Genomic DNA, 13,312 nt, shown 5'->3' with positions numbered 1-13,312 from the left:
TTCACATTTAGTTAGAAAATGTTCTGTCACTATTTATTAGTTTTAATGCAATCCAAACTTTTGTATGTTTTCAATCTGTCACAGAATTATCTCAAAAAATATGTATCGTAAAAGTGAATATGCATATGATATAAAAAAAAAATAAATAAGAATTTATTTCCAAAAATGCATATTGTAAAATGAATATCCGCAAATAAAAGAAATAACAAATAATCTGACCAATCTATTTGGACATCATTTTATCCGAAAACATGCAAATCAAGTTACATTATTCTCACAGTGTCTTTTCTTATATCCTATCCCCTGCCAACCCTCTCTTTTTTCTCCTTTCATCAGTCTCCTCTGAATCTTGATTCTATGTTTGGATACATAAGAGAATATCAAAAATGCATATCCTAAATGAGCGTTCACTATTGTGATTATCAAGTATCTTTCTTTTTATAATTTTCTTTTCCTCTATTTTTCTCTTTTACTTAATTTCTTTACAAGATAATAAAGGTATTCTGATTCTGATTCTGATTCTCAATGCTGGTAGTGGTCATGTTTAGTTTCTAAGCATCAGGAAACCACACTGAGGACCGCTCATTACCCCCGGCAATACATGGAGATACAGTCTGAAACTGATGCAAATAGTTCAGCTGACTGCACAGGGCCATATCTGTCACATTTGAAAAACCAAAATATGAAAGAAAAAAAAGCACAAAAAAAAAAAAAGCAACAAAACAACACTATATTATCTCAACCATTAAACATGTTATAGTGAATAAGATCAGGCTGTGCTGATCCCCAGATTTTGTTTTTTAAGTGAAAAAAAACGAAGAAAATACTTCAAAGCCACAAAAAAAAAAAACAATCAGAAAGCCCATCTAGGCAAATGAGACTGCAGAATGGACAGCTAGTGTTTTTCCCAGTGTTTACAATATTACAATATCACTATCTAATCGCTGGAGTAAAACAGCACACAGACAGTACACCAAAGACTACGGAAAAGAGAGAAGCAAATGTCAAGGCTTTCCTGAAAAAAAAAAGGTGAACGGACAGGGAAGGCAGCAGGAGCACACAAAAGTGAAGGAAGGAAAAACAAAACAAAAAAACCACAGACAAAGAAAGCAATAGAAAATTAGGAAATTTCTAAGACAGAATTCCAGGAGGCCAGGAGCCAGTTGCATTGCTCGGACAGAACAGCCCAGTATGGTCGTAATCCGCTACCAACTGTGTGTAGTATGGAACTGACCAATGGCGTAGTTCGGTCAACGTAGGCATTTAGTCACGTGTAACTGTCAAAAAGTTAGAACCAAGCAATGCAACTGGCTCCAGAATGCCATTAATACTTAAAGGCCACTTTGGGTGTGGAGACACAGTCTAACGACCAGCCACTTTCTCCATGTTTTTACCATCAAATTACTCACCACTGAACTGCTGGGCCAGCTCTTCCATGAAGACGTCCTTGAGCGGTCGTGGGGGGTTGGCTTCCTGTTGCTGCTGCACTTTCCTCACCGCCTCTTCCACCGACAGTCCGATCCACTCTGCCTCCTCCAACTGTGCATCAGCACATCACACAACAACGTTAACTCTCTCCATACGAACGGCGAAAGAGACGACGTTGACAGCGTTTCACCCCAATTACCATCATCAAAATATTGCAAGCGGAAGGCTCTTATACTGAAGACGTGAATGTTGACAAACAATACCACAATTCTGACGACGGAAGCTAAAGGTTGGGTCATTGAGACACCCACTGGACATCCGAGGGGTCTGTGTAGAGGAGAAGAGAGGACTGGCTGTACTGAGTTAAACATTGGACTGACACTCGTGAAGTCTTACCACTCAACCCTCTTCCCTTCTAGTAAAAGGTTAAGGTTAAGGTTCCGTAGCCTTTTATAGCATCCGGGCAGTGAATTTATATCCACTATGTCTAGGGCTTGGCACTGGAAGGCAGGGTCCAAGCCTTTCCTTCCGCACATCACATAAAAATATCAAATAATGGACTGACACTGGGGAAGCCTTATCTCTCAACCCTTTTCCCTTTCCAGTACCTTTAGAGAAACCAACAGTTTTGAGCGATCTGATATAAGCCATGTTAAGGGAAACAACAAGAATAAAGTCTGATTGCTTTCCCTACTCCCCCCCCCCCAACCCCCACACCTCCTCCACGTTTTTTTCCCCCCTCTCTCTGCTTGTCTTCTGCATAATTATAACATTTTAAACAGTATTACTATTTTCAATAGTATCACAATACAAGTTGAGTCATAAATTTGACATGATAAAACAAGAAATTCTGTCATGAAGTCCTATCATAAATAATAATATATACACACACTCAATACGTGACAGGTTTTTTTGCAGGATGAAATTAATACATTGTGGCGCGACATTTAAGGTAATACTAATAGCGCAAGTCCTGTCATAAATAATAACATAGGCACATACTCAATATGTGACAGGTGCTTTTGCAGGATGAAATCATACATTGTGGCATGCCATTTAATCTAAAGAAAAATAAGACAACATATGGCTGACAAAAGTAAAATGGAATGGAAGAGTTTTCCAAAATTCCTTTTACTCCAACATGCAAGAGAATTTGTAGTCAGTTCAATCCTTTGCACATTTTTCAGCTCAGAATATTTCATATTATTTTACTGATTTTTTTTCCTGATTTCCACAAGACATAATCAGCTTCTGGTTAGGTCCAGTCTTTATCTCCACTTTAAGTCGAGGAATATTTTATATAAACTGAGACTGAGCAGCCAGTGAGTCAAAAATCAGTTTATAGATTTGTACAAAAAAGTTGGGTTTTTTTTGTTCTCAGAAATGAGTGTTTTTTTGTTGTTGTTTTTATTTATCTAACACATGAACACACACAAATATAAACACACATATGCACACACACTCAAACATGCACACGCCTGCACAAATACACAATCGCACTTACAGAGCAATTTCATGCTGCTACAGCAATGCCTTTCCAGGTGCAGGAATTGTCAAAAAAATTAACCCTTTCGCTGCCAGGGAAATAAGATTTAAGTGAAATGTATTTGCCAAGGGTTTTTTTTCACAAAAAACAGGTAAATATTTTCCAAAAAAATCTGTGCTCTTTGTTATTGGAGAAAGACCCATGAAAGTATATATTTTCTGAAAGGTAAATGAATAAAGAATACAAAACACATGATTTTGTCCAATTTCAGAACTTTTCAGTGACAACTGACATGTTTTCAAATCAGCGTTTTGTTTTCTGTCACATTTTCAACTTGTTCATTACAAACATTGTGAAACATTAGTCAGGTAATTTTCACTATAATATATTTTCTGGAGAAATGGATAATACCTGTACACATAAATTATACTAGAACAACCACAATAAAATTTTTTTTTTTTTTTTAAACACAATGCATTGTGACTATTCCAAGTGATAACATGGATGTGAGGCCACACATCTCCATCCCCCTCCTCTTGACTCCTCTCACAGGTCTCCATCCCCCTCCTCTTGACTCCTCTCACAGGTCTCCATCCCCCTCCTCTTGACTCCTCTCACAGGTCTCCATCCCCCTCCTCTTCACCCCTCTCACAGGTCTCCATCCCCCTCCTCTTGACTCCTCTCACAGGTCTCCATCCCCCTCCTCTCCACCCCTCTCACACAGCCACTTTATCCAGTTCTCATCAGACCGCGTTGGCCTAGTGCCAAGAATGCTGCTAACAGTGTGTCCTGCAAATAATTCGGTCACTTTCTGTCGTATGCTATAGCTGTACAGCCGGCATCACTCACTGATAGTCGTATCTTGGCCAGTCTCTTCATTGCTCCGTTTATATTTTCTTTCAAATCATCCAACAGAAGTTCATCACTGTCTTCTCCTTTGAATTTACCCTTTCATTCTTTCTGAGCATCAGCTAACGAAAGCAATCTTGGTTGATTTTGTGAATCTCTTGAGCACAGTGTCCGACATTTTGCTGAGCAAGTGAGGAGCCAGGCACAAACACTGCGGCAGTAACCCAACCAAAACGTTCAAATAAAGGACTGCCTCATGACATCGTGAGTTTTCTAGCTATGAATAGAATCTACAATGATTCCCCAAGCTAAAGCTACCAGTATTTTCATCAACGAACTCAATGCAAAACAAGGAAGAGTCAGAATATTTTGATGATGAGTTATCTCGTCATTGTGGCAGCGAAGTGTACACGCTTGCGCTGACGAGTTATCTCGTCATATAGGCAGCCTAGGGGTTAAAATCCTATTTAGTAAGTTACATTGAAACCAACACCTCAATCAAATCATGGTCACTACACTGAATACAACAACAACAAAAGTTAATTCCTGACATCTTACTCTCTCTTCACACAGTAAGCACTTGGACAAACACAAGCATGCACCAGCACACACTGACACATCAATGCTTACACTGACATATCAATTCCCACACACTGACACAACACACACAGATACATTGACACACATACTGACACATCAACAGACACATACACACATACTGACACATCAACAGACACATACACACATACTGACACATCAACACACAAAGACATATAAACATGCACACACACTGACATATATACACAGACATACATATTAATACACACACATTGACATATCAACACACACACACACTGCCATATGAACACACACGCACAAACACATCAACACACACACTCTAACACACCAACACCCACACACAAAGACATCACCAGCATGACAAATCAGAAGAGCTGACCGGAATGACAAATTCTTTGTATTTGTCCAGGATCTCCTGCTGCCTGACCGGATCGTCAGGGTAGCAGGACTGTTTGGCCAGCGTCACCAGCATCTCTCGCTTCAGGTCCATGCCCAGCTTGGAACACAGGTCCACCTCATGGGTCTGCTCACCACATCATTGTTTACAAACAAAGGTTAACAGCAAAACCAACGAACATACACAGAAACATAACCCCCCCACACCCCTCCCCCCCCCAATCCCCTCAAAAAGCACACACTTTGTACATTTGTAAAAAAATGATAGATAAATATTTATGAAGGAAAGCAAATTACTACACAAATAAGTTTCAGTTTCAGTTTCAGTAGCTCAAGGAGGCATCACTGCGTTCGGACAAATCCATATACACTACACCACATCTGCCAAGCAGATGCCTGACCAGCAGCGTAACCCAATGCGCTTAGTCAGGCCTTGAGAAAAAATAAATAAATAAAATAAAATAAAAATAAACAATGAGTATGTATGTTCAAGCTAAACTAACATTCAATAACACAGAGTACATGTATCAGTATGCTGAAGCAAAAATTATTGTTTTACACAGAGTATGTTCACACAAAAGAAACAATTCAGAACACAGTGTTGGTCCTTGCAAAATTTTTTTTTTTAAATACAGACACTAATGCACTAAAGAAACACAAACATTTACCAACACATTTTTTTTTTTTTTTTAGTATTCCTGTGTCTGACATTGGATCATGCAAGGAACATTAGGTCAAAAAGGAATTTCATGTGACAGCAACGCACCTTGAGAATGTAGGTGTCCAGGCCGTAGTGAGAATCAATCAGATCCATGGTTCTCAAGGTGACAGTGACTGCCATGTACCTGTCCAGGATTTCACTGTACAGCACTCGCTTGTGGAGAAAAGGACGCCAGACACGTGGCAACCTGCGCACACATAGCATGCCCATCATAATTAACACAACATTAGGGGCAGAATGGTTAACGTGCTTATCTGCCAGTACAATGTCCGTGAGGATCTAGGTTCAAATTTCAGCGTTGCCCTTTCTCCCAAGTTTGACTGGAAAATCAAACTCAGCATCTAGCCCTTCCAATATGATGATAAACCAAAGTCCTGTGTGCACTTGGCGCACTGAAAAAGAACAATGGCAACATAAGTTTCTGTCCTTTGGCAAAATTCTGTAGAAGAAATCTACTCTGATCGGTACACAAATGTTATATGCATGCACTATATGCATGACTATGTATGTTTATGCTGCCTGTCAGGAATCTGCCTAGCTGATGTAGAGTACTGACTAGCATATATATATATATATATATATATATATATATATATATATATATATATATATATTATGGATTTGTCTGAATGCAGTGATACCTCCTTGAGAAACTAAAACTAAGGGCTCCATTCACACGACAATCAGCACACATGCAGCAGGTCTATCCATTTCTAACAATGTTAAGGATTCCATTAACATAACAATCTGGACACACTCAGCATGTCTATCATTTTCTCACATCATGAACTGTTTCTATACTAAGTATAGTGTACCTCTTGTGCACAACTCTTTGTTACTGTGGTTTAAAAATTCATAGTTCATGGGTTAACGGTCTTGTGCGAAACTAAACGGCACAGCTCTGTTCTTCAGTCACCTAAAAGTGCACCTGTACAATACACGCGAGCATACAGTCACCCAACTCTGCTTTCTCACTCGCTCGCTCGACAAGATGGCGTCTCCGTCAGCTTCGGCAAGTACTGTGGCTCAAAGTCAAATGCGAACTGATTCTATAGTGGATATCCACTGTGCATACACATTTGCCCATTCAACTGCTACAATTAGGAAGTGTCTATCATCTATGGTTACAAAAGATCACATCTGTAAAATATCTGTTATATGAGAAAAACACACCCCCTGTATGTCAGTTGTGAAAAACATGGATTTTTTTCAAAACATGATAAATCAGACAATAATAAATTGAGTGCTTTGTACCTTTGCCAAATGTTAGTCCATTCTATTCTTTATATCAACACACAATTTCACAGCTGTGTGTAGATATTTTTCTTGTAACATAAACAAATTGCCAGTACAAAGAGTATAATGAAGTCATCGGGTAGTACAGAATGATTTAAGGACACCATTCACACAACAACCTGTACGCACACAATCTATCATTTAACTTTCAAAACATTAAGGACGCCATTCACATGACAACCTGTACACACACAGTCTCTCTATCATTTAACTCACATAACATTAAGGATACCATTCACAAAATGATCAGCACACATGCAGCATGTCTATCATATAATTTGCACAACATTAATGATACCATTCACACACCAATCAGCACACACGCAGCATGTCTATCATCAACTCACACAACGTTCAGCACAGTAGGTGCCATTCACACGACAACCTGTACACACTCTGTCTTTACTCTTAGCGTCGATCATTTAGCTCACACATCAAGTACACCATTCACACAAAAATCTGCACACATGCATGCCTGTTATTTATCTCCCGCAACATTAGTCGGGTCAATTTTGACGATCTGAAAAGATGTTTTGTGCCTGAAGGCCCAAACTTAGGTCTGCTAATGGTGGGATATAAACAAAAGCTTATAGACGAAAGGGGATGGGGAGGATTGTGGAGAAGAGAAATAAAACAATTTGGTTATTGTTTATTTTTGCCAATTCTTTGTTGAGTGTGTGTGTGAATATGTTTATATGCATGTGACTTGTGAGTGTGCACATGTGTGCATGTGTGTGCATGCACAGAAGAGTGGTAGAGAGAAGCTGAGAAAGAATGCTGAGCTTTCATAAAAAAAATTTTTAAATCAATCTTTTAACTCACTCGGGACGACAAGTTTTCTCCCTTGCTTTTTCCCCACAGACGGCCCATTTGTAGGGGTTTGGAAAAAAATTACAAAATATACAAAATACTGTGTAAGAAAATGAAACTTTCAGAACTGGTTTATTACGTGTTGAGCTATTACATATAAAAAAAATCAAATTTCTGATCTTATTTTTACAGTTTTGTCATATGCAGAAAATACTGCCAATTTTTCACCCCGAATCACCATACCCATGCTCGCTTTCTGCATTAAATTCGCTTTCTTCTTCATGATCATCCACCTCTTCAATGTCCGACCCTTCAGTTTGTAGCATTTCAAGTACTTCGGCAACCCTAAAACATTGCCGTCACTGCCTTGTTCGCTTCACAACATTCTGAGAAGAGGCCGCTTTGCTAACAGGCTGGCACGCGAGCAGACGACCGGTCAGTGACTTTGTCAGCGTGTGTGCGAGACAGGCCACATATCCCAGACTAACCAATCATACTGTTCGATTGTGGAGTGACCCAGAACAGCGCACTCTGCTTGGCTAATCACAAAATCACGTGTACAGTGCATGATGGAATTTTACTTTCGGATTCCTTCGTCCATTCCTTCGTCCGAAACCGAATACGTTTTGTGTAGGAATGCGTGAGCATTCCTTCGTCCGGAAAGAGTTAAAGACCAATACAAGAGTCAGTGGTTTTAACTTAAGCTGATGTTAAGATTTTTAAAGAAAATCCAGTGTCACACTTACTAATGCATAAATGGGGCACTCACACACACACACACGCACACGCACACACACACACACACACAGACCCCAGGCATGATATAACTTTCCTTACCTTTGAGACCTCGTCGACTTCTTGATATAGCCTACAACAAACCCTTCTCCTCCCCATAACCCCTTATTGCACTGCCTCGGAAACTTCACATCCACTGGTACATTCTGCACAGGTATTCTGCAACACAGATGATGCATGCAGTAATAAGAAAAAAATTCAATAACATATTATAATATATAGATCTTCTATGGCCCAAACTCCCTATATAATGGGCTCTAACAGTCTAAGTGCCTCACTTGAAACAATACAATAGTGCAAAGTAACATGCAACAGCATATGAAAAAAAAAACAAAAAAAAAACAGCACCACACATATATATATATATATATGATCTATACACACCAAGACCATACTACAAATTGCAGATATAAGCAATAACACACACACACACACACACACACACACACACACACACACTCACTTCAAACATAGCTGCATGTCCTAGACCTCTGACTGAATATTTATCAGGGTAGGTGTCATTTCATCATACAAGGACAAGTGTAAACATGTTCATCAACTACATCTGGCACACTGGCAACAGGAACATATATAAAAACCTGCCTGATATTGGCTTTGTTAGTTTATAACTTCAGCACACACACACACACACACACACACACACACACATACAGAAAATCAAGAGCAAGTGGTCATTACTAAAATCAGTAATTATGATTAAGAAAATAAAGTTAACATAAATATACCAATTCAATTTTGAAACTAATTCAGTAATTATGATTAAGAAAATAAAGTTAACATAAAATATATATATATTAATAATTTAATTCAATTTTGAAAATAACAGAAACTTTAAGCCCAAAAGAGTGTAGCTGTATAACTATAAGTTGCTTAATATTACAAAGAATAGTAATTAAAATATGAAGTCAATCACAGTCTGGACTCTTGAGTTACTGTTACCCACCTCTCTCCTGTTGATTCTCTGACAGTGTATTGGTTGGGGTTTGGGCGATAGTGCACTGGTGCTGGGTCTTTCTCCATGAATTCCCGGCATCTCTTCTTGTAATGGTCAGGCAGCAAAGCATCCACATCACGTGTCCACTTGTACATATAGGGATAGAAACCTGGGATCACACAGAAAGTTTACTGAGCAACAGCATGTGTTCTGTTTAATGATAATCATGACAATGGACATAAAACTAAAAAGCAAGAAATAGTTGACGAGGTATAAGTTGGATATTCATATATAATCATATTTCATTGTCAACTCCGCTCAAACTATTATTCAAACTGAGAAATGTTTGATGCACACAGCACATTATCATGAACCATTCACGGTTAGTCCTGAATTTCTGGATAATCAACCATGATGAAAGAATAGATGCCAGTTTTGTAGTAAATCATATTTTACAGACAGATATTTGTAGTTTTTACACGCTGACAGATGGAAAAGATTCAAAAGAAAATCTGCTAGCTGCAATAAAATTTGCTGAGAGTGAGACTACACTGATAATTGATTTTATCAATAGTTATGTAAGTGTTACTCATTCTTCTGCATGACTATACTAAATACTACATTTATCATCACCGTTACCACTTCATCTGCAGCTTAAAATGTATTTTTGAAAGTGTCATCAATTCCAGTACCTGTTCAACTTTTTCAACTTGTTTCATTTCACTAGTTTATCTGCTGTCCCCTCCACTACTCCCTCTTGGTTTCTTTTATTTCCTTCATATGAGTCAGAGTACCTTGACTTTAAACCTTTCAGTGCCAAGCATAGTTTAAGATTTCAGCTCAGTGACAACTATCTGCCAAGAAATTTTTGGTCACAGAAGGTAATATGTAGGAAAAAAACAAACAAACAACATTTCTATCATGCAAACTACTGTCAGAAAGCATACACAGCCTATACAGTATACTTTTCTGAAAGACAAATGAACTCACTATACCATACTGTACACAATAATGACAATTTCACATGAACTGAATGATTTTACGATAGGAAAATTCCTCATTTTCGCGGACAGAGCTTGCTGTCCTGGGGCACAATTTTGCACACTGGAAGGGGATGGCAATTTCTATCCTGGTGCACTAAAGAAGTTAAACTCTGATCTGACTAACTGCCTAAGTGTGTGTCGATAATAACAACAACAACAACAAAAAATTGGCATGCCACCAGTGCAGTCTGCCATGTACTGGGAAAAGATAAGATTAAGAGTTAGAAAAAGAAAGGGGAGGGGAAAAAAAAAAAAACACCACACACATAAGATAAACGAAAGTAATCTGTTTACACATTATCATTTTATATATTTCTCATATCTATAACAAAATATCATTCATATGAAATAAACACATCTTTTTTAAAAGCCTTTCATGATTTCAATGTTCGTATGTAGAGTTAAAAATTAAAATCTAACAATTTTCATGATTAGCTCCTAGTCTAATACTCTGTTAGAATTTTATGTTTCTGTTTGCAACAGCCTTGAAAATGAACATGGCATCTAGTCTGCTGATCTAGATCTCATTGAAAATGTCATTTTACACAGTGGTTATTCCATAGACAGTCAGGTTAAGTAACATCTACATGAAAACACTATTTCTTCCGATCACTCTCCAGGCCAATCACAGATTACATTTTTGCTCGCTAATCACATTGCAGGATTTCACATTCATAGCTGAAGCATCATTAAAATGGAATTCATTGAAGGAGCCAATTTCACAAGTTCCACTGAATACTATACTGATCTCAAAGCTTTTCATGAAGCACTGTATCAAACACTGAAACTATTTAAACCCTAACCATACGCTAAAACCCAAAAGTGGCTGTGAAACGGGGCAAATGGAGATTAAATGACCGTTCATCACTAAAACAGGCATCATTTTGCCAAATCAACTGTATTACAGTTTTACACCTATTGGTGTAATACGGTTAAGTTGACCCCCAATCACTTTAACAGCCTATCCCGTCAGTATTAAATAAACAATTAAGGTAAACAGATGAGTCACACGGCAACAGAAAGGAAACTCAGGTGAAGCAGGAATTTGACAGTCACTCTCGAGACAGATATATTTGAAGTCACCAAGCTTCATGTTCCAGGATGGACACAAGCTACTTCAAAAAAGAAGCAAGGAAATCCAAACCGCCCACTGGAAAACAACCAAACCACTTCCCCAAACCGTCAGTGGAACAGACATTCTGGCTACCAGATTATGAAATTTCATCTGCATGTCAGAAAGTTGTACATAATAGTGCTACTATGCCAGAGATGGTTCCTGACGATGTACATAATGCAGATATATAACAACAAAAAAACACAAAAAAACCCAACAGATTTTAGAAGTAGCAGCAGAAGGCACTAATTTTGGAGTCATTCTAAATCCTTCCTCCTTTTCATGAATTGATTTTAGTTTTAACACTCAAACTATACGTCACACACACACACACACACACACACACACACACACACACACATCTCTCTCTATATATATATACACACACACACACACACACATATATATATATATATATATATATATATATATATATAAGGAAACAGTTAAATACGTAATGAAACCAGTCACTGACTAAAATGGAAAAGTCGGTTTTTCTGATTCGATTAATGTTTTAATACTTTTATGTTCGTCTCTGAGCTCTTTCCATACTTTCAAAGATCCTACTCAAGTAAAACTAAAGATACTGCTAATCAATCGTTTTCAGGTAATTCGTTTTCATGTTGATACTCACGACGCGAATGTCGCACAACAGACATGTTGGCAGTTTGTTTTCAAAGCAACGAATAAGCCGTCAAAGGTCAGACATACATGAAGATGATGGAGGCTGCCATTATTTTCACTGCTTCACAGCAGATTTCGTTCAGCAGGAAATCTTGAAATGAACACGTCGAAAAACTTATCCAAAAATTCCAATACAAATATAGAGATAGAATAAAAATAAAAGTAAACGGGATTTTACATACATTTTATTATATTTTATTTTATCTTGAAATTTTACTGAAAGCCGGTATCTCCACCAACAACTCCCCCCCCCCCCTCTTTTTTTTTTCTTTTCTTTTTCTTTTATTTATCCTGCTCACTCTCATATGTTTATTCATCTCAGACAAGACCGAGCGAACTGATATGTTTATCAATATTACAGAGTTTATTGAAATGTCACATTTTTCATTCAGTTTCAGTTTCAGTAGCTCAAGGAGGAGCGTTTTTGTAAAGCACTTAGAGCAGATTTCTGGATAGTGTGCTATATAAGTATCCATTATTATTATTATTATTGAGGCGTCACTGCGTTCGGACAAATCCATATACGCTACACCACATCTGCCAAGAAGATGCCTGACCAGCAGCGCTTAGTCAGGCCTTGAGAAAAAAAGGTGAATAAATAATAGATAAATACATTTAAAACAAACAAACAAACAAACAAACTACTACCACTACTAATAATATGTATGAGGCGCAAAAACTTGATGAAGTCAACTATAAGCGTACATAAATAAGTAAATAAATAAATAAATAAATAAAACTTCCATCGTTAGGCTCGAGGTTGTGACTTTGTAGGCAGCATTCTCTTCCCAAATTGTTTTTCCATTTTGTTTCGCAGTGAATCCCCAACCGGATTGGTCTTTGGTGACTGAGTCATCTGTGTTTTTGATGATGTCCTCTTCTTTACTGTTTTCTTCTATGAGTGGCTTCAATTCCGCATCAGTTTCGCCCTCTGGCCATTCCCGACAATGTCTTCCAAGAGTGGGTGAAATGGCTGTGTTGAATAGATGGTTGAGGTTTTCGGGATTTTTCTCACATTCTTTTGTTTCTTTCAGGTCTTGTAGTTGGCATACTAGCTGGATTGTGTCTTCTGCTTGCCCCATTCATGATCTTCCTCGTCCTAGACGGCTGCCTTTTGGTTCTTTGACTGCGTCATCCAGTGGGTTTTGAGGGTTTT

At 38.0% G+C, this 13,312-nt stretch overlaps 1 protein-coding gene across 1 annotated transcript in view; it reads right to left on the bottom strand.

Annotated features, from left to right (window-relative positions):
• The window catches only part of LOC143284167 (large ribosomal subunit protein bL28m-like), a 15,727-nt gene extending 3,492 nt beyond the window's left edge, over nt 1–12,235 (bottom strand). Inside the window, exons 1-6 of the mRNA XM_076590829.1 lie at nt 12,107–12,235; nt 9,325–9,484; nt 8,403–8,519; nt 5,505–5,646; nt 4,722–4,865; nt 1,410–1,539 (exon numbers count right to left, since the gene is read on the bottom strand). Of these exons, the coding sequence (XP_076446944.1) occupies nt 1,410–1,539; nt 4,722–4,865; nt 5,505–5,646; nt 8,403–8,519; nt 9,325–9,484; nt 12,107–12,131 (718 nt within the window). The 5' untranslated portion in view covers nt 12,132–12,235. The remainder of the gene's footprint in view (nt 1–1,409; nt 1,540–4,721; nt 4,866–5,504; nt 5,647–8,402; nt 8,520–9,324; nt 9,485–12,106) is intronic.
• Between the last annotated feature and the right edge of the window lie 1,077 nt (nt 12,236–13,312).

This window comes from Babylonia areolata, chromosome 7, assembly GCF_041734735.1.
Source record: "Babylonia areolata isolate BAREFJ2019XMU chromosome 7, ASM4173473v1, whole genome shotgun sequence".
NCBI classification, from domain to species: Eukaryota; Metazoa; Mollusca; class Gastropoda; order Neogastropoda; family Buccinidae; genus Babylonia; species Babylonia areolata.
This window is presented reverse-complemented; position numbering and strand designations above follow the sequence as displayed.